The sequence below is a fragment of the Benincasa hispida genome, chromosome 12, assembly GCF_027475165.1.
Source record: "Benincasa hispida cultivar pf3 chromosome 12, pf3_genome.v1.1, whole genome shotgun sequence".
NCBI lineage: Eukaryota > Viridiplantae > Streptophyta > Magnoliopsida > Cucurbitales > Cucurbitaceae > Benincasa > Benincasa hispida.
The window spans coordinates 60,060,001-60,086,808 of NC_143489.1; the positions used below are offsets into that span (position 1 = coordinate 60,060,001).

The following is a 26,808-nucleotide window of genomic DNA, read 5'->3' on the forward strand; positions in this document are numbered from 1 at the left end:
TATTATATTAGTTTTTATGGGAAGAGATTTGGTTTAATACATTCAATTTTACGAAAGCACTACCAATAAGTTCTTGAATTTTAAACTCAACTTCTAATTTTGTGTGAATGAAACAACTATATATATATATATATATATATATATTAGATTTAAAATTGAAATTCTATTTAATCAACCAACCTATCAAAATTAAAAGTTGGAAAAGTTATTAAATACTTAAAAACCTATTAATTGATTGTTTATTTCGATGAAAGTGGAAGTCCAAGATTCCTATCGATTTGGTATTTAGATAACGACATTTGTTTTGTAGTAATGTAAGATGTCTTTAAGCGAGGTATCTATAGAATTTTGGATTAAAACATAGGTTTTTTATATTCTCCATGTTTAAGGCATCCACTTTTACTTTTATTTTATAATTAAAAAAAATATGATCAATTATATATAATTAAAAAAACAAATATGATTCATCTGTTTTATATATTGCTTTTTTAAGAAAGATATTCAAATTTATATTTATTTTATAAAAATTCTTAATTTAATATATATTATTTTGTCGTGGAAAGTAACTACAAATTATATAGTTAATAAAGACATTTCTAAGTAAAAACCTTATAAAAATTAAACATAGTTATTGAAGTATTACCAATTCTCTAAACAACAAAAGAAACATAGTTATCTAAAGACATTAAACATTTATAATCATACACATCCCAGATTACAATTATCTATATTTTTAGAAAACAAATGACCCTTAAAACAAATAAAAAATGATTAAAATTTAGGCCATATATATATATATTTGGAAAAGAAATAAGTATAGTTAAATAGTAAATATTAGCGAAAGAAGAGATTTCAGAAATTCCATCATCAAATAGATACAAGAGTACACCACTGTAAACTTAATAAGGGAATGATTAGGTGGAGTCGTATCTCCATACTCCCCTTTATTTTACTCACAAATATTTTTTTAGAAAAATCGTTAAAAAGAAATGTCACAATTTCATCGAATATTTGGCGGACTGGCTGAATTAAGTTGTTTTTTTTTTTTCCAAGTTATGATAGCTTTCTCCCTTCTTGGATCCAAAGCAGGTGTAGCGCTCTATTGACCCACCATCTCCGTGGATAGTTGAAAAAGAAGGTGAAATGAAAGCTAAAATGGCGAAGCCGAGCAAAAAATACAATTTAAGAGAGAGAAAGTAGTGAGAGAAAGTGTATGAGTGTGTGTGTTTGTATGTCAGGTAAGTGGCTGTAGGCGTAGGGTCAGATGGTCTCCCCATCCTCAAGGCGTGGCCGTTTATATATTCCCTCTCTTCCTTCCTCATCATCAGATCAATAATCTTCTTCTTCTTCCTCCTCATCCTCCTTTTCCTTTTAACTTTTCTTCATTGCCCATTAATTTCCAGTAACCAAATCTCCCCAGAATTACAGCAAAACCCATGGCCATAATGGACAAACTGATAAACTACTGAATTTTTAAGTTTTTCTCTGTTTTTTGTTTCTCAATTTCTTCGTCTTTTTCGTTCTTCTTAAGTGCTTCAATTGAATCCTTTTCAGCGATGCTTACATTTTGTATTGTTATGGGTTAACAAAAAGTTCAATTACAAAAAGAAAATCTCGATTTCTTTTGTCTCTGTTCATGTCCTGTTGTTACTGCACGTCTGGTTTCCTTTTAATCAGTCTTTTGGGGCATTGGAGCGTGAAATCCGGGGGGATGGATTTAAGAATTTTTTCTCTCTTTTGAGCTTTGTTTCAATTTTCACTAATGGAAGTCACTGAAATTTTAGTTTTGGTAACACCCTTTTTTCCGTCCATGGCGGTTTCCGATCATTTTCACCCGCTGTTGTCTTTTCCGGTGAGTCCAAAGTTTGAATATCTAACATGGGGATTTGTTATTTTGTTTCTTTCTTTTTCTTACTGGGTTTTTTTTTTCTCTTTCAATTTTCGTGTTGTGTTTTTCAGGGGAATTAGATCTAGAAGTAGAATTAGCAAGTGAGAAATGATGGCCGGTGGCGGTGGTGGTGGATGTTTACCTTCTCCGACGAGTAATAATAGGAAATTGAGTTCGTCTTTCTTTGGTTCTCCGAGATTGTTTACAAGTTCTTCTTCAAAGGGATTGTCTGAAACCGAGGCTGTAATGAGTCCAACTTCAATTCTCGAACCGTTTTTGGGTCTGAGAAATTCGTTTTGGGCAGAATCAAATTCGCCCAGAACGCAATTTACAGAGTCCAAACGGCCGTGGGATTCCAAACGGATCGGTCTCGGCATTGTCGACGCTTTAACGGAAGAGAATTCCGATCCGAAACCCACAAAACCCGATACCCGAATGGTTCTATTGGGATCTCAATTGAAAATTCAAATTCCTCCTCTTCCGTCGTTTGTTTCTCCGGCCGACGAGTCTCTAATTTCGCCAGTCGAATTCGGGATCAAGACGAGGAATTCCCATCTGGGTTCCTTATCCCCTGTTTCATCTCTGTCTCCGGCGAAGAAATCGGCGTTTGGATCATCGAGCTCCGGCCAGGAAACTCCAAATTCCCCTCTGGTTTTCACCGGCTGTCTCTCCGCCGGAGAAATCGAACAATCAGAAGATTATACTTGTGTGATCTCTCACGGCCCAAATCCTCGAACCACTCACATATTCGGCGATTGCGTAATTGAAAGTGGCTCCGGCGTGTACTCGCCGGTGAGAAAAGAAAATGGGTTTTTCAGAGACCGAACGAGTTTTTCCTCTGAAAATTTCCTCAGTATCTGTAACAATTGCAAGAAGAATCTCGAACAGGGCAAAGATATTTACATGTACAGGTCCGAATCCGAAATTAGAATCCCCCCTTTAATTCAATCATAAACATGTCTTCTTCTTCTTCTTCTTCCTCCTCTTCTTGAATTTGAATTTCTCACCCGTTTGAGTTTTTACAGAGGTGAAAAGGCATTTTGCAGCCATGAATGTCGATACCAAGAGATGATGTTAGAGGAAGAAGGAGAGGATTGAATTTGAAGAAACACCATGGAAATAACTGGAATATGATCATCATTAATCATTAAAACAAAGGTGGGATTTGATTTTCTTGGATTTTCCGGGAAAACGATTCCCATGTGTTTGTGCTCTGTTTCCCCCTTTTTCTTTTTGGCTATTTTTGTTACCAAGTACAGTGACCCAAAAGCTCGATGATGTACAATTGGAATTTTGTTGTATGTTTAATTAGAGAATTTAATTTCCCAGTACGTATACACCTTCTTTTTATTTATTATATTTTGACATTTTATTATGGCAATCATGTTGTCTAAAGTAAATATAGGGTCGGGCCACTAAGTTGAATTATGAAATGAGAAGTTAATGAATCCTTTGTTTGAAGTGTAAAATTGTCTCAATAAATGTGCAAACTTTAACGGTGTTTACTAGAAGTTGGTGGACCAAACATCTTGTGTGTGAGGTGCAGAAATCGAACCTCTGACCTTGTTTACTAGAAGTTGGTGGACCAAACATCTTGTGTGTGTGAGGTGGAGAAATCGAACCTCTGACCTCGAGATTGATAGTACAAGTACTATGTCAGTTGAGCTACGCTTATGTTGCGCTTGTTGCTAACATCTCATCTCGTGTGTTTAATCTCTATTTTTAATCAACTTTTAATTATACAAATACCACTAATGAGATCATTTAAAATTGGATTATTTCTTTGCCTCCCACCCTCTTTTGACATATTCTACAAATAATAATTACAGATATGGAATTTGGAAATTCAAGTATTTGACTTCTCGATCATAGATATATGTGTTAACTAGTTTAGCTCAAATCTACATAAATATTGCTACCATATGATGTCTATGTCGATGAATATTTTTGATAAAAATATTAAGAAAAAAAGAATTTTGAAGTAAAGTTTTCTATATATTTTTAAATTAGTTAATATGTTTATATTATATTTACATTAATAAACTTTGTTCATTATTTCTTTTATGTTTCATTGATACTTGTTAATGATATAATAAAAATATTGATTTATCGTTTATTTTGATGTCTAATATGTCTACTCGTTTAACTACTTTTTGATTATTATATTCACTTTAACTTTTAGTACTTTCAACTATTATATTTAGTTTTGTTAATACACTTTTACAAATTTTATTATAGTTTTATTTAAATTTATTAGGGGTCTAGCAATATATGTATATATGTATCTATGTTGTATATATATATATATTATGAAGAGATTTATACATACTTTTGAACATTACGTGGTTTAGTTTGTAGCAAAGGCATTGCATATTCAATTGATTAAAACGTATATAATATGGTATATTTACATATGAACGTGACATGTATGTACTAGTTTTACATTTATATTAAATATTACTTGCATATATATGTGAGCTAAGACATTGGAATTTCGATGTATTGTACGTATCACGACTAGATATATACATATAAATATGTAAATGATCTTGTACTAAAAAAAAGAAGTTAAAATTGTAGTTCTTAGAAATACAAAAATTTGTAGATACAAAATAAATGTCAATTGAACCAAAGAAATCATTTTTTTCTCTTTCCCTTAACTAAATTACTCAAGATTGCTAAACTTTATCCGTCTCTGTATATACGAGTACTTACCTATATTATCCAAGACATAGTAATTATCACACATCTCGTTGGATGGAAGTGACAACACCCGAACTATGTCTTGGTCTTTGAGAAGGTTTATGTTTGAATTATTTTACCTAATTCCTAAACGAGGATAAATTTTAAATTTAGAGGTAAAGACGGTATTTATAAATTGAATTTTAAAGGACTAAAAAAATCAAATGATTACCAACAATGCTTAATTTTAATTTTAATTTTTCTAGAAAAAAGAATTTGGTAAAGATATTCATGCTTCCCTAAGAACACTGTTAACCATTTTTTGCCATTTGAATTGGGAGTAAATCTTGGTAACGGGCCAGGTCCAAGATCCCACAAAAACATTTCCAGCCCAAATCCAAGGAGTATTGTCGCCGTCGTCATTTGACAAGAAGCTGGAGATAATGTTCACCTGGATGAAGAATTCATAAAGAAACAGCATCAGAAATCGAAAGGGACAATAGAATTTCAGAAAAAGGGTGTTTGTATTTGGATTTGGATAGTGATTTTTGATTTTTAAATCGTACCGTTTCATCTTCTTTTCCCGATCCACTGCTCCACTGGATTCCCACGAACGGATGCCACGGGACCTACTTTAAAAGCTTCATGTCGCTGCCCGTTTTAATTCCAATCACCCCATCCGATTTGGACGATCACACCCTTCTCTGCTCCAATAATGGTAAAGTCATCAATCAATCAATCAATCAAACTTACTGAATTCTCTCTATGTAGCTATCTGAGTAACCCCTGAATATGGGTCGGCGTTGAAGTGGGGAAATATATATGTAAAACCCTTTTTTGGGTTCTCTTTTATTGTTTAATTTTTGAATGTCATTACATTATTAAGGTTGGCCATATGAACTTGGTCCAGGTGTAGAGGAAGGGGAGTCGTTGATCTCACGTGTAGATGAAGACTTGTCTAGCTTCAGGCTGAATGGTGTCAAATGCTTTGGTGTAGATTTAACCCCTGATAATGTTGCTGTTGCTATGGTATATTTTGTTCAAGGAGTTTTAGACCTCGCAAAGCTTGCTGTCAGTTTTTATTTAAAAGATGATTTACATTTAGATCCTGCTGAGGTACGTAGTTTCTTTACATTCATGATTCTTTTCTGTTAACTCTTGTATTTGTTGCCTTAAGAATGCACTCCATTATCTTCGATGTTGCTCTTTCATGGAAGTTTATGTAGATTGTAAACTATTCTTCTTCTTGTTTTGTAGTCATTTTTAGAATTTTGCTAGTAGTTTTCTGCAGTTCTAAGACATTAGTAGTTGATAGGTCCTTAATATAATTGTAACAAATTATGTATGTGTTTGACTAGGCAGCTGTGATTTCTGGTTTTGCTGCATTGCCGTGGCTGATCAAACCTCTCTATGGGTTTATTAGGTACTTATAAGTTCCTGTTTCTTTTTTTCTAACTATTCAGGACTCAATTAATTTCCTATCTTGTTTATTTTTCATAATAATTGTTTGGTTAATGCAGTGACTCTGTTCCTCTTTTTGGTTACCGAAGAAGGTCATACTTGATTTTATCAGGGCTTCTTGGTGCATTCTCATGGAGCTTTATGGCCACCCTTGTTAATAGCAAGTATGGTGCTGCTATGTGTATACTTCTCGGGTCTCTTTCTGTGGCGTTTTCTGATGTTGTATGTCTTTACTAATATTCTTATTTGCTATTTTTTAAAGATCATTTGCCTTAATGTAACTACTTTATTCCTTAAAAATCATCTTACTATAAATCTTACAAAAGTTCTCTCTTCCGGCCTACATTAGTTTCTTTTGGCAGAAGTTACATCATGAATTGGCCATGGAATTAGTTTTATGCTAGTTGCTACCGAGACATGCTTTTGACTATTCTGAACATTAATGTAGGTGGTAGACTCAATGGTTGTAGAGAGGGCTCGTGGTGAATCATTAAGCATGTCTGGATCTCTCCAGTCACTATGTTGGGGATCTTCTGCTTTTGGTGGAATTGTTAGTTCCTACTTTAGTGGTTCCCTGGTGGGTTCTTATGGTGTAAGGTATTATAGTTTTACTGATAATTAAATTTTCTTCATCTCACTCTACTTTTTCTAAGTTAAGCATTAAAACTTGTGAATATATTCTTCAATTTGGATCTCTCAGGTTTGTATTTGGAGTTACAGCCTTATTACCTTTGATGACATCAGCAGTTGCTGTTCTTGTTGAAGAAAAGCGTGTTTGTGTCCCATTAAATGGGCCTAATCTTCCTTCAAGTGGCTTGGGTTTTCTTGAAACCTCAAAACAGCACATACTTAACTTGTGGACTGCTGTTAGACAGCCAAATGTTTATCTTCCCACACTATTCATTTTTCTGTGGCAGGCAACACCACAGTCAGACTCGGCAATGTTCTTCTTTACGTAAGTGCAATTTACTATCTTTATTGTTAGCTTTCACTTTGTGCTAAGTTGTAGAGTTGAAAAATCATATTGTTGGTTTTAAATACTTGAGACCTTACATCAGTACATGACATCTTTTCTCAGTACAAATAAACTGGGATTCACCCCAGAGTTTCTTGGACGAGTTAAGCTGGTTTCTTCAATTGCATCTTTGGTTGGTGTAGCGCTTTACAATGGGTTTCTTAAAAATGTTGCATTGAGGAAATTTTTTCTAGTCATGTCAATTGTTGGTTCAGCTCTTGGGATGACACAGGTTCACACAGTTTTCCTCCTCTTTTGTGCTGATGTTGTTTTCAGCTAACAGAAAATGTGTCTACTTTCCTTTTTGTCTAAGTTCTTGCTTATGTATGTGGCTTAGGTTTTTCTTATTACTGGCTTAAATCGAAAGTTCGGCATAAGCGATGAGTGGTTTGCCATTGGGGACTCTTTAATCATCACAGTTCTCGGTCAGGTAGTATGTTTTTCCTGAAGTGCCACACCTCCATCGTTATTCTTGAATGCAAACTATTCTCAAGGATAGTAAAACTTTTTCACTTCATATTGCACATGCATAGTAAGACAGAGAGAGGGAAAGTCGAAGGAGAGAACATCATGCACCAAGACATGGTATTAGAATAGGACTATTCTGTATTTAAATCCCGTCATTTCATTCTCAATCACTTGTTGGGTCTCTACGAATTTTCAAACTCACAAGTAAGAATGTTAAAGTGTTGATATAATTAAAATTATCATATCCATTAGCTTAAGCTTTTGAATCAATCGGTGATTTAACTCAACCCAAAAAGCAATGAAATCTGGAAAAACACCTATTTATCATGGCCAAATTTACAAATAAAAGCAAGCCTAATTCCAAAAATTTGTCAAATTAAATCAATTAGATGTCGAAGTTGTTTAAATAGTAATATATTCCTTGAATTCACTTATACTTACTCTCTTTCAACACCATTTCCCAGCTATACAAGTCATTTGATTTTAGTTGCCACTCATGAGCCTTCTCTTATTTCTAACTATCTTAGGGGCTGTTTTCTTGTCATTGTCTGGCTTCATTCTTCTGGGGAAAAGGCTAACTCAAGTCGTTTTTCAGGCTTCTTTCATGCCTGTTCTCGTGCTAGCAGCAAGAATATGTCCAGAGGGAATGGAAGCCACACTTTTTGCAACTCTCATGTCTATATTTAATGGAGGGGGCCTTGTTGGAGGTCTGGTAGGTGCTGCTATGACTCATCTCTTTGGCATCAGTAAAGATAGATTTGACAATTTAACCACTCTAGTAATCCTATGCAATCTGAGCTCCTTGTTACCTTTGCCCCTCCTTGGCCTTCTTCCAGAGGAAAGTCCCGATCTTAGCTCAAAAGAAAGCTCAGATGTAGAAATGAAATCAATTTAAGTCTCAACTCAATCTTGCTCCTTCTTCCCTACCATAACAAAACAACTTGTATTACAATTTTACATCTTTTGAAAAATTTCTTGTGTCGCCATTAGATTGTGACACTGCTTAAAGCTATATCCGGCGCATGTAGAGCTTTCCAATTTGGATTTTGACATGGCTTGGTGCATCAGCAAAAGGACCCCCCCAAAAAAAAAAACATCTCATGTGGTTGGTAGATTGTGCTGTCCACATGGTGGGCCTGCTGTTTGCCACATACTCTGATTCCTATCCCAAACTTCAAGAACCAGAAATCTTCCTTTAAAGTCGTCAAACTAGAAACGTGCCAAGTTGTTAGGCAGCCACCATTCAATGGTACTTCTGGATTTTATTGCATGTTCATATCCTGCTCTGCTTTATATGTTTTTCTTAAACTGCTCTGTAAACAGCCTTATTCTGTCTTTTTAGAACAAAAATTCAGAAGACCGATGTATTCTATGTTTGATAAGTGTGCAGTAGCTTATTTCTTCAGATTGATATGTATTTGTATGCAATAGCTACTGCCAACCTTGCATATAAATAGTAGGCACATAAAGTCAGCTACTACATACTTCTATTCACAGTTTCACATGTCATTAAGGAGTTGTTTGGAACTCTAAGTTGAGTTTTAAAATTTAGAGTCAATATATCTCTAAAATTAGGAAGTCTGTGTTTGAAGTATAAAGTTGAGTATATTAATTTAGGGGTAATTAGTACAATTTTTTTAAATCTAAAAAAATACGATTTTTGGGGAGTTAATTTTGTCTGCTTAATTTTTTTTGTTCAACTCATCAATTGCACACATTTTTTTTCTTCAAATTTTTAATACTCAATTGGGTGTCAACTAAAAATCTTCATGTATATTTTACAATATATTTTTTTTACATGTAACCATTGTACTTGAGGTAAACAAAATTATAATACACTTTTGAAGTGGAATTTATGAATGTTATATGCACACAAAAAAAGTAGGCCATCAAAGAGTTTAGGGCTTTTATGAGATCTTATGCCAGATGGTAGATTAGAGTTTATTTAACATGTAAGTTGGTGTTGAGAATGCAATCAAAGTCTTATATTGGTTTGATAAGGAGATGATCGTAGGTATATAAGGGAAGACCAACTCTCACCGATGGTATGAGGCCTTTTGGATGAAACCAAAAATACAACCATGAGTGTTTATTTTCAAAGTGGACAATATAGAAGTCTTTTGTTCCTAACAATTGAAATCAAAGTAGCCTTAGGCCATGATTTAGTCATGTTGGTGGAATCTTCAGTAATCGAATAAAGAAGTAGAGAGCCTTAGAAGATATAGTCATGGTGGCATCCATTTGTGGTTGCACTTTCAAACATGTAAAATATTTTTCAAAAAGTTATTTGCATCTGAACACTTTTTAAAGATTGTTTAAAATAAAAATACAAAAGTGTTTGGTTACATTTTGTTTTAAAAGTGTTATTATATACAAGTTTGTTTGGATTGATTATATATCCCCAAAGTGTTTCTAATAATGTTAAATTACTATATGAGACATCTATTAAACACTATAAACTAATAATTTTAGTTTTGTATTTAAAAACACTTCCATTGGCCAATTTTTTTTTCTTCATTATATGATCGGTTTAGTTGGTCGTTAGAGTTAGTCGTTGGAGATGATTGATAGAGTTGATAGCCAAAGTTGGTCATTGGAGAAGATCGTCGAAGTTGGCCGCTACAAGTGGAGTTGGACGTTGAAGGTTGTTAGAGATGATTATCGAGGGTGGTCGTCATCAGAGGTGGTTATTGGAATTTGGCAGTCAGAGGTGGTCGTCGAAACATATCGCTGGAGTGAGGCGATAGTAATTGCCAACGATGGTTGTTGCCAGAGTTGGGCGTCAGAGGTGGTCATCGAAGTTGGCCACCGGAGGCGGTTGGCGGAGTATGTCATCAGGGTTATTAATCGTTGTTGGGTGGAGTCGTTAAAAACATTGGAGAGGGAGAGAAAAAGAGGGGAATATGGAGTTTCTCTCAATAAATGTGTATAAACTTCAACAGTGGACATTATTGAAGTTGGTGGAGTTGGGTTATTTAACATCGACTTATGAAGGGTATGTTTGAGAGTGAGATTCTGAAATGGTTCAAATCTCTTTTGACATTTTCAAAATCACTCCGAAACATACTTTTACATTCAAAGTCAATTTTGATGATATGAAAATTACATTTAAAAGTGTAAAATTGAATATTAATCAAATTAATTTTACGTGCTTAAAGGCGTGTTTTGAAGTGCTTTTGAATATGATAAAAATGATTTTAATAATTTCAAAATCACTCTCAAACATGCACAAAGTTTGTGAGTCAAACACTAAGTGTAGTTAAAAACCCAACTCTACACAAGTCAATGGCCCAAACACCTTCTACTAGATATATTATGTTATTTCATTTTTCTTAAAAGAAGACTAGACCATTTGAACTATGCTCGTGATTGCGCAAGAAATCTAAATGTTTAAGGACCAAAATGGAACAAACTTAAAAATTTGGACCAAAATTAACATTTTGAAAGTTTAAGAATCAAAATAGAATAAAGGTTAAAATACCATTTTGATCATTGTAATTTAAGATTAGTTTAATTTTAGTTCTTGTACTTTCAATCAATCTTAAATTTGGTTTTTATTACCAGTTTATTGTTAACCGTTTCAAAGACTTTTTATCATCAATTTACATTTTAATCACAAAATTTAGAAACATATTCTCATTTTGTATTTTCTTGCAATAAAATTATGATTATTTTAAATCAGTAATCAATTTTGATAAAATGTAACGTTAAGGAACTAAATTTGAGATTTATTGAAAGTATAACGACTAATACAAAAATTCGAATCGAATAAACTCCTAAGTACAGAGACCAAATGATATCTTAACTTAGAATAAACTTGAAAGATGTTGGATCAAAATATAACTTAAATCTAAATGATCTATTTATGAAAATCTAGTTTGCCTTTTAGTATATTTTTCTTTACATTTCTCAATGGTACATCAAATTTAAGAAGAAAACCAGCTTTTAAATATTTGAGATGATTGGATTGGTTTTTATAATTTGTATTTATTTGTTTTATTTATTTAGGCTTAATTAAGGAAGGTGAATGCATGTGGGGGTGGGGTGCATGTGAAGAATAAGTTCATTAGTTTCTTGAATAAACAACACCTAACCACAAAAATCTAGTTCATTTTTCTAAATAAAATAAATGCTAATGCAAAATTCTTGTTTACTTGGAAAATATTAATGAATTTAGCCAGTTGGTCATTACCAAAAACAGGCCTCAACTAATTTGAAGCTATTTCCCATTTTTGTTCCCATTCCGACATAAAAAAAAGTTTTTAAGTCTTATAAATAATGTCGTTTGGTTTAGAGTAAATTTGACATGACAATCCTTTTATAATTGTTGGTTAAAAATAAGTTTTAAAATCTCGAAGTCATGAAAATGTTAGAGATGTCAATCTTACAAAATGGTGATGAAAATATCAATAAAAAGTCAATGTCAATAGAATAATTTTAGAAAAAATAACAACAAAATTTTAAAAACAATAATTTTAATAACTAAAAGTCCATTTGATAACCATGGTTTTTGTTTTTGAAAATTAAGTTTATTTTTTTCACATTTCTTACAATGATTTGCATCTTTTTAAGTATAATGGTTGAATTCCTAACCAAATTCCAAATTCCAAAAATAATTTTTTGAAAGCTACATTTTTTAGTTTTAAAAAAAATGGTTTGACTTTTTAAACAATTGATGAAAAGTAGATAACAATGGAAGAAATTTGGAGGTAGAGAAGTAGTGTCCATCGAATTAATTTTCAAAAACAAAAATAAAAAACAGAAAACAAAATGGTTATCACATTGGGCCTAAACATTTTATGTCTTTTTCTAATAAGTTAACCTGTTTATTATTTATAATATATTTATATTCGTGACATTTTGTTGTTTATTTTTTTTATATTCCGTGGATTATTTTACAATATAATGGTAAGATCAATTCACCTTTCATGTTGATGTCAAATTCATGGAAATAAGACTTTTTCAAAGAAGCAGAAACTATGTCAATAGAAATTTAATATCATGATTAAAGTACTTTTTCAAAGAAGCAAACATACAAATCTTTACCCTCTTGATCTCATAAGAAAAAAGAAACTTCAATTCAACATCATCTTTAATAAGCAGAAACTATGTTGAATTTTGTTGAAACTAGACTGTTATCAAACAGAATCAAAGCATATTTTTAAAATTATTTCTTACATATGATGACAACCATGTTTGGAAGTGATTTTGAAATGGTCAAAACCAAATTTTCTCTTGCCACAATCATTTTCCCTTAAAATGATATTTGGTATTAGCTAAAATTAATTTAGAAGAATTAGTTGGTAGATGATTGATTGAGAATCAATCTAGAAAATGGCCATCTAATTTAATTTTGTTAAAATATAGTTGGGTAGCTATTTGTGAAACTATATATTTTTTAAAATTTTATATCATTTACTAAACGATGACAGTTGAAACATGCAAGAAAAACAAATTGCAAGGGATAGATGAAACGGTAATTGGTTTATCTAGTTCTCAAATCAAGTGGTGATTCAATGTAATTTAAATCATCGTTTTTTGCCAATGAATCATGTCATTGAATTATGCATGCATAGCTACCCAATTGATACGAATTAACTAATCTTTAAAAAAGGCCGACAATCAATTAATTCGAAACCAATCAAGTGTCCTAATTAATAATTAAGGCTAGAAAGACCGTGCCCTAACTAACCTGCATACTCCTAAATTCAATTGGGTTCTTAGTAGCCATAACGAACTAGAAACATATGCATTAAGATTTATGATTCAACTATGCCGATTAACTGTCAGGAAAAGCCATATTCAATTAACCAAATATTCTTCAAACCTAAATTAAACATGCAATACAAGATTCAAGATCAACCTATAAACCTAAACATATACGTTCAATCGATGCTACCGGAGTAAACTCAAAGCATAGACGAACTACTAGGATACGTGCGAGCTCGAGATTAACTAGTGATAGAATTGCAATCATGATAGGGATGTCAATCCACCACACAAATGCAATTCAAAATCAAGCAAGATTCAAAGAAACACAATTTCGAATTAAAACACAAAGTTGGGTAGAAAACTCAATAATTAACATGAATGCTCGATCCAATAACTAAATAAAAGAATTACCTTATCGATTCATAGACAAACCAACAAGGTACAATCCAATACATGTTCATCATCCCAAATCAAACTAAAAACTATCCTAATGATACTGAAAATAAAGAGGAAAAGGAAGAAAATAGGGCCTTTCCTCGGTCTCCATCGAAATTCAGCATATCCCCATGGATTTTTGGCACACTCCTAGCCTAAATCAAAAGAATTATATTTATAGAAAAAAGGACAGCGTCGCAACGCTATGTGGAGTGTTGCAACGCTGATGCGGCTGGTCTCGAGCGTCAGGCATAGAAGTCCAACGCTAGGTTGACGCTCACTTGCGTGCGCATGAGGTTTTTCCATCTTCAATATTGTAGCATTGCAACACTGAGGTGAGTATTACAATGTTACCCATTCTGTCTTACAGCGTTGGGCGAGCGTCAAACCAATGTAAATCATGAGCGTTGCGACGCTAAAACAGGGGCATTTTGGTCATTTTTGACTCATTTGAAGCTCGGATGCTCAAATCACCTCCAAATTACTTCAAGTTAACTCAGTTCAACTCTAAATCGCCAATTTTACCTCATGGTTGCTCGGTACCTACAAAAATAGGAAAATAAACACATAAAATCCAATAACGATCCCGAATTAAACTAGGAATAATAGCTGTTTTTGAGTGCTATCAACAGACATAACCTGCCATTAAACATTTAATAGCACAAATAACTAGATCGAATGAGTTATATATTTTGAATTTTCTTTCTATATATTATACACATTTTCTTACTAAAAAAAACAACAATGCATATAACAATTTAACAAAAAAATAAAAAATAAAAAAAATAAAAAAAATAAAAACAGATATTATCATAATTTTTTAGTTAAATAATTATTCAAATAGAAAATATCATTTTTATAGTAATTTGATAATTCTAAAATCACTTTTAGAATCAAACACAATAATTCAAAATCACTTCTAAATATATGAAAATCACTTTTAGATTTTGAAACCAAACACAAATATGATGGTATAAAAATGAATTTCACAAAATTAATCGTATCTACATCCATTTTTCTAATATCATCACTTCAATTATCACTCTTAATATACGTTAGAAGATTTCGTGTAGATGAATTTTGAGGGTTATTTGGATGAGAATTCGAGAAATAAACTTAAAAGACATAAAAATCTATATATATAAACTTAAGACATGAAAAGCCAAAGAGTTTGAGTAAGGCCACTTGGGTTGCCGGACATCCACCGGACAACCATTTATTTGTCTGAGTCTATAATGTTTGATCCTAATCTTAGGGCTTTCTCACCAACCACACATGTTATTTCTTCCTTTTTCTTTCATTAACTTCAAATATTCTTTTTCATATTACATTCACTTTCCACATATATCCCACATGCTAATCACATATATATAACTTACACGTATGCATAACGCATTTGAAATCGAGCTCGAATCATTTTGATTGATTGTTGACTTACTTGAATGTAGTTCAATTGAATTTTTTTTTATATTTTTTTTAGCCATTGATTTAGTTCAAAGATCTCGTTTTTATTTAAATCTTGAATCCTCACCTTTATTTGAATTGTAATACTCTAAAATAAATTCTAGTCTAATTGTTGCTTAAGAAATGGCAAGAAAAATGAAATTTCATCAATGAAGACAAACTCTTTTTCAAAGATTTTTTTGTATTGTGCCCAAAAATGAAATTTTGTAATAATAATTTGTTTGTGAGGGACATAAATAATGATTATGGTGATAAATTCGAGGAGTTAAGGGTGCATGTGGGTAATCTTTCTGTTTTTTCATTTCTTGTTTCCTCTTTTTAGTGAAAAAAAAAACTAAATTTAATTTGAAAATTATTTCATGTTTTTTTGATAATTATTTCTTTTTTATTGAAGAAAACATAAATATCTTTGGTAATCATTTCTTATTCCTTGTGGTATGAACTTAAAGGTTAAAATTATTTTTTTTTAATGAAAATGATTTTTTAATTAAATATAATTTTTTGTGTTACATATAATCTTAGATATTTATTATGCATTTTAAGGATAAAAAAAAATTGAAAACAAAAACAACATGAATTTACTGTTTCCAAAAACAAGAAGCTAGAACTCTTTCCAAACACTTTTGTTTCTCAAGAAATTGGAAACAAGAAATATAAAACAAAATATATGTTTTACCGTTAGTATATATATATATATATATATATATATATATATATATATTTTGTTATAATGGTTAGTTTAATTGAATCATCTTTTATCTTATCTATTTACTATTATTACTACTACAACAATTATAAGGATCGAACCTCCAATCTTATGACGATCGCTGGAGATTGTAGCTGGAGTGGCCACCGACGATGGTAGCCAGAGTTGACCAGTGGTGGCCACCAGTGATGGTCACGGGAGTAGGTTGTCGGTAGTCGTCTCTGAATGTGGTCCACAGAGGGCGATGGCTGCCACACCAACATAGTGGAAGTGAAGAATTAAAGGAAGATTAACCATTAAATACTAAACATTCATTTTTCTAAAAGTTGGTTTTAAGTGTTTATCTAAAACAATTTATTTTATAAACTTATTTTTCAAAATCCATTTTGATGGTTGCCAAATATATATTTTTTTAAGGTGACATATTTTTTAAATTAAATCCTTAGACATGTATTCCAAACATACTCTTAACACATAAGACAAATTGGCCAAAACCAGGTCACTACAACGAAGATTATGGTGGGGAACCAACCATCCTTCGTATGGCTTAATCACTAGTTCATAGAAAAACAAAGTTTTTTACAATATTATTATAAATATTATAGAAAATAGATGTCCATTAGATGCTCATGCTTAGTGTTCATTGACCATGTGTCGTGCCTCTATATTCTAAAGTATTATCCATGTATTTTGTAAATACTCATTCTTAGTGTCCATGTAATCCACTTCCTACTTGCCAAATTGCCTAGTGGCATTTGGTGGATTTTGAAAGACACACATTGGGCAAATTTCATACAAATTGGAGAAAGTGGAGAAATTTTAGAATTTTCTCATTTTATTTTATTTATATATTATTGTAAGCTTGGAATTTTGATTGCCAAAAACTTGTAAGGTTGATGACGTATGCGCTTTGCGATAATAAATGGATGCGATACTACGTTCTATAATGATATATGCAGTGATGCTGATATGCGTTCGTAGTATGCGTTCTTGTAGTATGCACGTGTCACAAATTTTCTTGCACTGGAACCAAGTATAATTCCAACACAAGTTTCTCAGAGTGATCTGAGGTCGAACACGGGGATTGCGGTGATCAATGCGATACTAATGTGATATATAGGACCGGAAAAACAAAATAATAATGAATTATGTTGGGAAAAGTAAAATGCGATGATGAAATAAAAAGCGATGATAAAGTAAATTGCGGTGATAAAATAAGACGCGGTAATAAAATAAGATGCGGTAATAAATAAATAAATAAACAAATTGAGGACTGGCTGTGAAGGTGTGCAAGTATCTGATGAATGCGGTGGCAAGTCTTGTGAAATGTGTTAGAAAGAGAATGGGTTAGAGGAAAGGACGTCACAAGTTCGTCAATCCTGTTGAGGACGCAACTAAGGTTCCGCTTTCCCTTGGCTTACACCTCTCAGTGATCGGCTGCGTTCTCATATGCCTATGGTGAATCAGGGATGAACGTTGTGAACATAAGGTTGTTTCCATCTCTGGAAATACTTCTCGCTTTAGTTAACGCATTCTTCCAACCTTCTTTCGAGAGGTGGAATGACATCTTCACTTTTGCTCTCACAGGTGAAGATGCCGTTGAGCATGCATTAGCTAAACTTAGCCGATTTCTTCAACAAAGATTAACTTACTCGTTTAATCCTTCTCTCTTACTCTAAGGGATTAGTTACACATGGTGAAGGAAATGGATGATAAATGTATGGTGAAGAACAGAGAGATGACGATGAATATGATAATGATATTAAAATCTAAAGATAAGCATTTGTTACAGATAATGAATGAAAGATTAGAGATGGACACAGTTGATGAATATAAAGTGAGAACAAATAAGGAAAGCGTGTCAATATCTTGACATGGATCCCGATCGGAGACGATGTGCTTGTCGGCGTGTGGGAGGAATGTGGTGGAGAACTTCCTTCTCAGGCTTGTTTTCCAAGTAGAAGTGATCTTTGCATAAAGCTTCTCTTCGGGAATGGGAATGAATTTCTTGCTCTAGAGACTTCCTTTTCGGTCTTGTCTCGTCTTTCTCCCCGAATTTTCTCTAAGTTGTCTCTTCAGACCAGCCTCCTCTCTTTGAAATTGATGTAGCTATTTATAGACCTTGGCACCTTCTGCATCAGTGGTCCCGCTCTGAAAAGCTGTTTTTTTCTACCACGGCTTGGTGGAAACTTCCGCTCTGCTCCACATTTAATTTGTCAGATCGTACAACATAAAAGCTGTACAATTTCAGAAATACCTGCAAATGCATCGCTCTTTTCATCTATGATCAATCACTGCATGTGGTGCAATTGCGTTGATCTTTTTATCGATTTTCGCATGCGGTGCAAATACATTGATCGTTTGCATCCATGATCGATCGTCGCATGCACTGCAATTGCGTTGTTCTTTTTCATTCTTGATTGACCGTCGCATGCAGTGCGAATGCGTTGCTCTTTTTGTCCTCGAGCAATTGTCGCATGCGGTGACCTGTTTCCTGCAAAACAAAGACTTGGACATTCCATTTTGCCATTGCAATGGAGTTAGCGGGTGTGCTTGCGACACTTTACAACTTTTGCGTTTCTAAGCCAATTTCTATATGGTCGACGCAACTTTTTCCTTCTTTTTGCCACATAATCTAAATAAAATGGTATAAATAACTTGTATTTCTACAAGTTATCACACCCCCAAATTTAGATATATGCTTGCCTTCAAGTATATCCTCGACTAAGGCAATTCAACTCAAATCCTATCTTAACATTGCGTCGACGGCTACTCCGAATGCTCCATCTCTACATAATTTCTCAAAATTACAAATTCCTTCTATCCTTTGATCATTTCTTCAGCATGCTCTACTTTATTCTTACCTAAGACAAACCTCTGCTCAAAGTTCTCTTTTTGTTTTGAAAAGAATGTTTTTCCTATTCTTGTAAAAACAACGAAGTGCGCCTTTTATGCGATGGCCTGGTTTGCGTCTTCCTATAGAGAGCGTTGATCATGGTTACACCCTTCATTTTGGCTTGCTCCCATGGGTGTCATGCGAGCATCCAACTTCGGTTGTGTATCAAGCTTCAACTTCAACTCTTGATCCTTAGCCAAGTTTTAACTTTAGCTGGTCAGTGAAGTTGTCTATTTTATTCTTATTTTCTTTTTTTGTATTGCGTTGATCCTGGTAACCTACCTTTGTTTTGGCTTGCTCCCACGGGTGTCATGCGAACATCCAACTACGAACAGGTTTCTTTCACGACTTAACTCTTATCAGGTTGGGATTTTCCCTTGTGCTGAAAATGGAGTTTTTTTTTTCTTTTTTTCCAGTTTTGGAAAATGAACGCATTTGCCTGATATGACCGCATCCACTTGATCGCATCTGTTCAGACTTCCCCACCCCCAAATTTAGAGAGTCGCAAGATTCTCATTGCGTTGTTTTGGACAGAAAAGACAAAACACTTAGTCAAAAATTTGAAAAGAAGGTTTGAGCAGAGTCTTGTAATAGAGAAGGTAAAGTAGAGCTATTGTGATGAATTGTCTAAGTGTTAGGCAGAAAATGCAATGTATAAAGAAATTGCGCTAAGGTTATGCATAATACTCGTCATGGCAGTGCAATTAAACAACACAAACGAAAAGAAAGGAATTACTGCAATAAATTGACAAAGGATGATATAAATAAAGAGGCCAACGCATAAGGAAAGAATAATCACTCAGTTATATAAAAATTGTCTAAGTACACAAAGAATTATATTGATCGCAAACACAAGATTGTAAGCATGTACAAAAGAATACACAGGTATAGCTGTCTAAAAAAAATTGAATGACCACAAAAAGAATTCAAAATTGAGAAGGAGAAGGTGGTACACCCCCAAATTTAGCTTTGCATGGGGGCTCTTGGTGAGGAGGGCGTTGAGGAGGAGCTTCTTGCTGCGCTTCTTGAAAGTATAGAGGCTGCTGCAGATGTTGAGGCACCATGGGACCATGTAGATATGCAGTCAAGAAATTGAAGTACTCATAGTTGCATTCGGCCATTTGTCTTTGATTCAGGCGAATTGTAAAAATGTTGCGTTGAATGTTGACCATTGCCTAACGCAGCTCTGTGTTGCTCTCTCGCAACTCCATTATTGTATGGCGGAAGAAGGATAGCTCTTGAGACAAAAAGCCCTGCATGTCTTCTAGGGCAGCAGCTAGAGATGCGATGGAGGGTTGCGACGTAGATGTCTCACCAGCATCGGTTTGGGGCTGAGCGGAAGGGTCTGCTCCCAAACCGTGTGGTTCATCAACATGCGGTGATGTTTGCGGTGAAAAGTGGGGTGGAGATGGATGGTGGGTGGAAGTTGCTGGTGATATGGGTTTGGAGTGTGATAACGGGCAGAAATGCACATTATCATAGTGCTAAGTTCTTAAACAATGTTGGCTTGTGTTGATAAAATATGTTAAATTGCATCCATTAAGCATCAATTTCATAATATTGCGGTCACATGTGTTCATCACATTAGAATAGTTGATTTCTGTATTTTTGTGCAGAATATGCGTTGACGCAAGGTGAAAATTGCGATCATAAGGAAATCATCGGTCAAGTGCAACTTCACCGCAAGGCTTTGCGATGATTGTGCTTGCAAATATTCGCCCGAGAAGGATCGCGGCAACTTGGTCAGTGCAACATGGTGGGCATATCTGGGTGAAAGGCTAATTAATCGCGATAGGACAAAAAGCTGATGACAGTCGAATCCGAATTAAGTTGACAGCCGATAATGATCATAAGTACATTCAGCTTTTTGGTGACAAATATAAGTCGTCCCATCTGTACAATCATGAGAGAGAAGCTGGCGTTCACCTTGGATGTTCTATAAATACTAGAGGCATCCTTAAAAAAAAGGGTTCACCATTCCACCAGTTCAGAGACTTAGATAACTTTCTTTAGAATTTATCCTTGTTCATAGTTTTCTTTTATTTTAAGGTGGACGCGAGAGAGGAGGTTGTGCCGACAGATCGTTTTGGTAAGCTTGGGAGAGTGCCAGAAGCTTCAAGGATAGAGAGAGGACCAACACCTGCGGAAGTAGGAACATTTTTGGAACTGAGTAGAGATTTACAGTGTAAAAGCCTCGGTCAGCAAGGAATTGCTACCAGACTTTCTACCTTTAACTTCTATTGTTATTTTGTACTTCACTCATTTATCGAAATGGAATCTACTTCTCTATATATGTTCACTCTCTATTATTTACGCATGAGTAACTAAATCAGTTAAATGGATTGAGAAGCATTTAGCTAGCACAACTAGGGAATCTTCATTCTATGCGATTATCTTGTATTATGTATGCTTCATTCGTCCATTAGAGATACTCGGGAGGGTAGTCTAAGGATAGGATCTAGGCTTGGGAAGGTCAGGTTAGAATCTAGGCTCGGGAGAGTCAGCTTAGAACGCATAATCAGGAGATAGGAGCTTAGGAATGAGCACTATTTGTTATCAACGCATCACATGCATCCTAGAGATAGGATATGATTGTATGCAGTCACCTTGCCTTTATGCATTTTGCATCATCGCATAGGACAAGAGTAGAGACTTAGAGATAAGCTCTATGGATACTTTTGCATTCAACACATGCGTCCTAGACTTAGGAGCATCACATTTGCATTGGAAAATGACTTATTGTGCATGGTTGTAGCATGATCGCATAGTCTGACGCATTCTCAAGTAATGCTAGCTAAAGATCTTCTCAACCCATTCATCGCATACTCAGTGGATCTATCACACAACTGACTTTTCTCAAATCCACTGCATTTGTTTATTTTCTCATTAACGCAATCAACAAACCAACAATTTATTTATTTGACCACCGCAAAGTTTTCATAAAAATTACCAACGCTACCTGTTTTCACAAGTCCCTGAGTTCGACCCTGGACTTACTAGGAAACTCAGTGGAATTTATACTTGGATTCCGTCGAGGAAACTTGAGTGCACAACACAAATTCACCATCACATATCATCCATAATCCACTTCACAAAAATCAAGTATCAAGTTTTTGGCGCCGTTGCCGGGGACTTCGGTAAAATAGTGTGCTAACGGTAATTTTTCTGATTTCTTTGCAGACTCTCAATCTTTGGCGAATTACGACCCGGAGATTGAGAGGACGTTTAGACAAAGATTAAGAGACTGCCAACAACAACCAAAGTCAGATAAAGAAGAGATGGCAGAGCAGCCTGGAAATGGAGCACCAAATGATAATAATGTCATGGCAAATTCAGTCCTGCTAGCAAACGATCGCAATAGACCCATTAGGGAATATGCATCGCCAAACCTCTATGATTTCTCTCCAGGAATCATGAGGCCTACCCTCGACGAAAGCAGATTCGAAATGAAATCGGTGATGCTGCAGATGATCCAGACTGCAGGACAATTCGGAGGAAGGCGTGGCGAGGACCTGCATGCCCACCTCCGAAGCTTTATTGAAATCTGCAATACTTTTGTGTTCCCGAACATCTCTGTCAAAGAAGTTCGACTAACTTTGTTCCCATTTTCTCTCTGTGATTAGGCTAGGAAATGGGTGTATTCTCTCGAACCGGGAGAGATCACTTCTTGAGAACAGGTCGTGGAGAAATTTATGAAGAAGTATTTCTACCTACTGAGAATGCCAGACGAAGAAAACTGATTACAAATTTTGAACAAGACATGGACGAATCGGTCAGCGATGCCTGGGCGATGTTTAAAAGGTTGGTCAGGGATTGTCCACACAATGGGTTGCCAGACTGCCTCTAGATGGAAATTTTTTCTCATGGTTTGAATCCTGCTTCGCAGACTGCTGCCAATACGGCAGTCGCTGGTGGTCTGCTTGATAAAACGTATGACGAGGCGAATAATATCTTGGATCGCATCTCTAAAAACTATGAAGATTGGAGAGAGAGTAACTAGAGATTGAGACTCAAAGACAATGATGCAAGTAATGGTGCTATTGCTTCACTACAAAACCAGATGACCGCAATGATGAACTTAATCCAAGAAATTGCGATCAATAGCCTAACACCGCAAAACGGACAAATCAACGCAATCAGTCAAAACACCGCGAGGTGTGCGACTTATGGTGATGGGCATGCGATAGAAGATTGTCCGCAAAATCCACAGTCCGTTTACTTTGTGAAAAATAATCTCTTTTCAAACACCTACAACCTTGGGTGGAGAAACCACCCCAATTTTCCTTGGAAGAATCAACAGCAAAATTTCCAACCCGTGGCACAAAAAGAAGGGCCACAAGGATTCTTCCCATTCAACAACGGTCAGACAAACAATCAAGTAAGTAGCTCACAACCACCGCAATCCTCTTCTTTGGAGAGCCTATTGAAACAATACATAGAGAAAAACGAAATTGTGCTTCAAAGTCAGGCCACGTCCATCTACAATCTAGAATTACGGATGAGCCAGATTGCGAGTGAGCTGAAGAGTAGACCGCAAGGGGCTGTGCCGACTTCAACTGAACTTCCATGCAACCCGAGGGGATCAGGTAAAGAGCAATGTCATGTGAAGTGGGAAGACTATGGAGGGAGAAAAGAAGGAGCTTAGTCGACAGCTCCCTTTGTGGCTGAACCTGAGATTGCGATGACGCGAGAAGAAGAAAAAGAGAAAGAAGCAGTAGAACCAGAGGTTGCGTCGACCTTAAAGTCAACTGAGACAGAAACTGTGAAATTTCAGTTACGCCCTTTTCCCGTAGAGACTAAGGACGAAAAAGAACGAAGAGGTACAGTACCAACGCTTTCTATCTATGTTGAAGCAATTACACATTAATATTCCTTTCAGTGAAGCGATTGAGGAAATGCCTGCCTACGCAAAGTTTCTGAAGGATATAGTAACTAAAAAGAGGGGAACTGGTAATTTGCCATGGTGGCACTAATTCAGAGTTCAAAATCAATCATTCCACCAAAGATGAGCGATCCTGGGAGCTTTACTATTCCCTGCTCCATAGGAGGACTGTACATCGGGCAAGCCTTGTATGACCTGGGAGCCAGCATAAATTTGATGCCTCTGTCAATTTTTTGGCAGCTGAATGTGGGGCAATTGGTGCCCACAACGGTGACTCTCTAACTGGCCGATAGATCTCTGGTGCATCCAAAGGGAAAGGTGAAGGATGTGTTGATAACCATCGATAAATTTATCCTACCAGCTGACTTCATCATTTTGGACTACGAGGCTAACAAAGATTTTCCCATCATGCTGAGGCGACCATTTCTATCAACAGGTCGTGCTTAGATTGATGTGTATAAAGGGGAGATCACTTTGAGCATCAACGAACAGAAGCTCAAGTTTAACATAATTCGTGCCATGAAGTTTACGGATGAAGAACACCTGCATGATTCAGATGATGACCAGAATTCGACCGAAGAAGAAAAGTTTGGTGAAGAGAATGAAGTAGAGGATGCCAGTGCACCTGTTGCTGCCTGTATATCGATCATGACAAAAACAAGCAAGGAAAAGGAGATGATCGCAAACTTAGAAGAAGAGCCAACAAAAAAAGAAGAAAGAAAAACAAAGCAATCTTCCCTAGTGGAACCATCAACACTGGAATTAAAGACTCTATCGACCCATTTGAAGTATGCATTTTTGAGGCAGAATAAGAAGCTGCCATTTATCATTTCCTCTGCGCTCAACGAAGACCAGAAGAATGCGTTGATGATCATTCTAAGGAAGTATGTGCGAGCAATTGGCTGGACGCTCGCCGATATTAGAGAAATCAGCCGAGCGTACTATATGCACCGCATTCGTCTTGAACAGGACCACAAAGCAATGATTGAACATCAACGCAGACTCAACCCTGTAATGAAAGAGGTCGTCAAGAAGGAGATCATTAAATGGCTAGATGCAAGCATTATCTATCCTATAGCAGATAGCACGTGGGTCAGCCCCGTGCAGTGTGTGCCGAAGAAGGGCAGCATGACGGTAGTCCCGAATGAAAACAATCAATTAATACCGCAAAGAACCATCACTAGGTGGCGCATTTGTATGGACTACTGCAAGCTGAATGTGGCCACAAAGAAAGATCATTTCCCTCTGTCATTCATTGACCAAATTCTAGATCGTCTAGCTGGAAATGATTTTTATTGCTTTCTGGATGGTTATGCCGGGTACAACCAAATTATGATAGATCCAGAAGATTAAGACAAGACCACATCCACTTGCCCATATGGGACATTTACTTTTTGCCGCATGTTGTTTGGCCTCTGCAATGCGCCAAACACATTTCAAAGATGCATGATGGCCATCTTTTCAGATTATCTTGAGGACTCTGTGGAAATCTTTATGGACGACTTATCTATTTATGGGAACACTTATAAAGTCTGTCTAGCCAACTTGAAGAAGATATTGAAGAGATGTGAAGAGACGAATCTGGTGCTTAATTGGGAAAATGCCATTTCATGGTAAAGGAGGGCATAGTGTTGGGACACAAGGTTTCCCGGGATGGGTTGGAGGTGGACAAAGCAAAAATCGAAGTAATTGAAAAACTTCCACCTCCAACTAGCGTGAAGGCTGTACGAAGCTTCTTGGGGCACGCTGGATTCTACAGATGATTTGTCAAAGAATTTTCCAAAATAGCACGACCATTGAGTGCGTTGTTAGAGGTTGACAGGAAATTTGAGTTTGACAACAACTGCCTCAACGCATTTCGAGTTTTGAAGAATGCACTGATTACCGCACCCGTGTTGATTACGCCTAACTGGACACTTCCTTTTGAAATTATGTGCAATGCAAGCGGGTATGCGATGGGAGCAACTCTAGCATAAAAGAAAAAAACAATCTTACACCCCATCGTATATGCAAGTAAAACATTAAATCCTGCTTAGACAAATTATATTACCATAGAGAAAGAACTTCTGGCGGTAATTTTTGCATTGGAAAAATTTCGGGCATATCTGTTGGAAACAAAGGTACTCATCCACATTGATCATTCGACGATCAAATACTTAATGACAAAGAAGGAAGCAAAGCCGAGGTTGATCAGATGAGTTCTCCTCCTCCAAGAATTTGATATAGAAATAATTGACTGGAAGGGGATAGAGAACCAAGTTACGGATCACTTGTATAGACTGAAAAATCCTGAGGTTGACCGCAATGAGTCTGAGGTGAGTGCAGTGTTCCCGGATGAGCAGCTGTTCCATATTGAAGAATTGCCCTGGTATGAAGACATAGTCAATTATCTGATTTACGAGCAATTTCCTGAAGATTACACCTACCACCAACAGAAGAAGCTCAAACATGAATGTAGACATTATTATTGGGATGAGCCGAATCTGTATAAAAGAGGGACATACCAGATTTTTCGGCGTACCAAATGCTGCTCAACAACGCATATTATCACAATGTCACGACTCACCATATGGTGGGCACTTTGTAGGGCAGTGCACCACAACCAAAGTTTTACAGAGTAGATTCTTTTGGCTGACATTATTCAAGGATGCAGCTGACTATGCAATGAAGTGTGATCGGTGCCAACACACAGGTAACATTTCATGGAAACATGCAATGCCAATGAACACTATCTTGGAGCTTAAATTGTTCGACGTATAGGGGGATTGATTTCATGGGACCACCCTCCTTCGAATGGTAAACATTATATTTTATTAGCCGTCGATTATGTATCCAAGTGGGTAGAGGAAATAGCATGCGCCACAAGTGATACGGCGGTAGTCTCCCAATTCCTGAAGAAACATATTTTCACTCGTTTTGGCACTCCTCGTGCCATCATAAGTGATGAAGGATCCCACTTTATCAACCATAATACCAAGGAGCTACTGTGCAAATACAACATTCTCCATAAAATGGCCACCGCATACCATTCGTAGATGAACGGTCAGGCCGAGGTGTCCAATCGAGAAATTAAGTTGATACTTGAGAAGGTAGTAAGGCCTTCACAGACAGATTGGGCAACAAAGCTTGACGATGTGTTATGGGCATATCGGACCACATTTAAAACATTAATAGGTATGTCCCCATATGTGTTGGTATT

General features: G+C 35.6%; 2 protein-coding genes across 3 annotated transcripts; both read left to right on the forward strand.

The window, feature by feature from the left end:
* Window positions 1–934: 934 nt before the first annotated feature.
* Window positions 935–3,219, forward strand: LOC120067882 (FCS-Like Zinc finger 8-like). The gene is made up of 3 exons (XM_039019493.2): window positions 935–1,852; window positions 1,960–2,799; window positions 2,914–3,219. Exons 2-3 carry the CDS (start codon window positions 1,997–1,999, stop codon window positions 2,984–2,986), a joined length of 876 nt encoding a protein of 291 aa, XP_038875421.2. The 5' UTR covers window positions 935–1,852; window positions 1,960–1,996; the 3' UTR covers window positions 2,987–3,219.
* Window positions 3,220–4,932: 1,713 nt separating this feature from the next.
* On the forward strand, window positions 4,933–8,919 carry LOC120092610 (Major facilitator superfamily protein). 2 transcript variants are annotated; one of them, XM_039050750.2, is made up of 9 exons: window positions 4,933–5,288; window positions 5,481–5,686; window positions 5,929–5,993; window positions 6,091–6,253; window positions 6,480–6,628; window positions 6,732–6,986; window positions 7,110–7,278; window positions 7,384–7,476; window positions 8,110–8,919. In XM_039050750.2, exons 1-9 carry the CDS (start codon window positions 5,216–5,218, stop codon window positions 8,407–8,409), a joined length of 1,473 nt encoding a protein of 490 aa, XP_038906678.1. In that variant the 5' UTR covers window positions 4,933–5,215; the 3' UTR covers window positions 8,410–8,919. The 2 variants fall into 2 exon arrangements, with proteins under 2 accessions (XP_038906678.1, XP_038906679.1); XM_039050751.2 differs by having other exon boundaries at window positions 5,263–5,394.
* The last annotated feature ends 17,889 nt before the right edge of the window (window positions 8,920–26,808 follow it).

What these genes read in the sequence shown, in the direction of transcription:
- LOC120067882 (XM_039019493.2), top strand. Translation starts at nt 1,997, where the DNA reads ATGATGGCCGGTGGCGGTGGTGGTGGATGTTTACCTTCTCCGACGAGT. An exon ending in AAAGATATTTACATGTACAG is followed by an intron (nt 2,800 to 2,913) that starts GTCCGAATCCGA and finishes GAGTTTTTACAG; the next exon opens with AGGTGAAAAGGCATTTTGCA.
- LOC120092610 (XM_039050750.2), top strand. Translation starts at nt 5,216, where the DNA reads ATGTCGCTGCCCGTTTTAATTCCAATCACCCCATCCGATTTGGACGAT. An exon ending in CCTTCTCTGCTCCAATAATG is followed by an intron (nt 5,289 to 5,480) that starts GTAAAGTCATCA and finishes AACTTGGTCCAG; the next exon opens with GTGTAGAGGAAGGGGAGTCG. An exon ending in CTGTGGCGTTTTCTGATGTT is followed by an intron (nt 6,254 to 6,479) that starts GTATGTCTTTAC and finishes ACATTAATGTAG; the next exon opens with GTGGTAGACTCAATGGTTGT.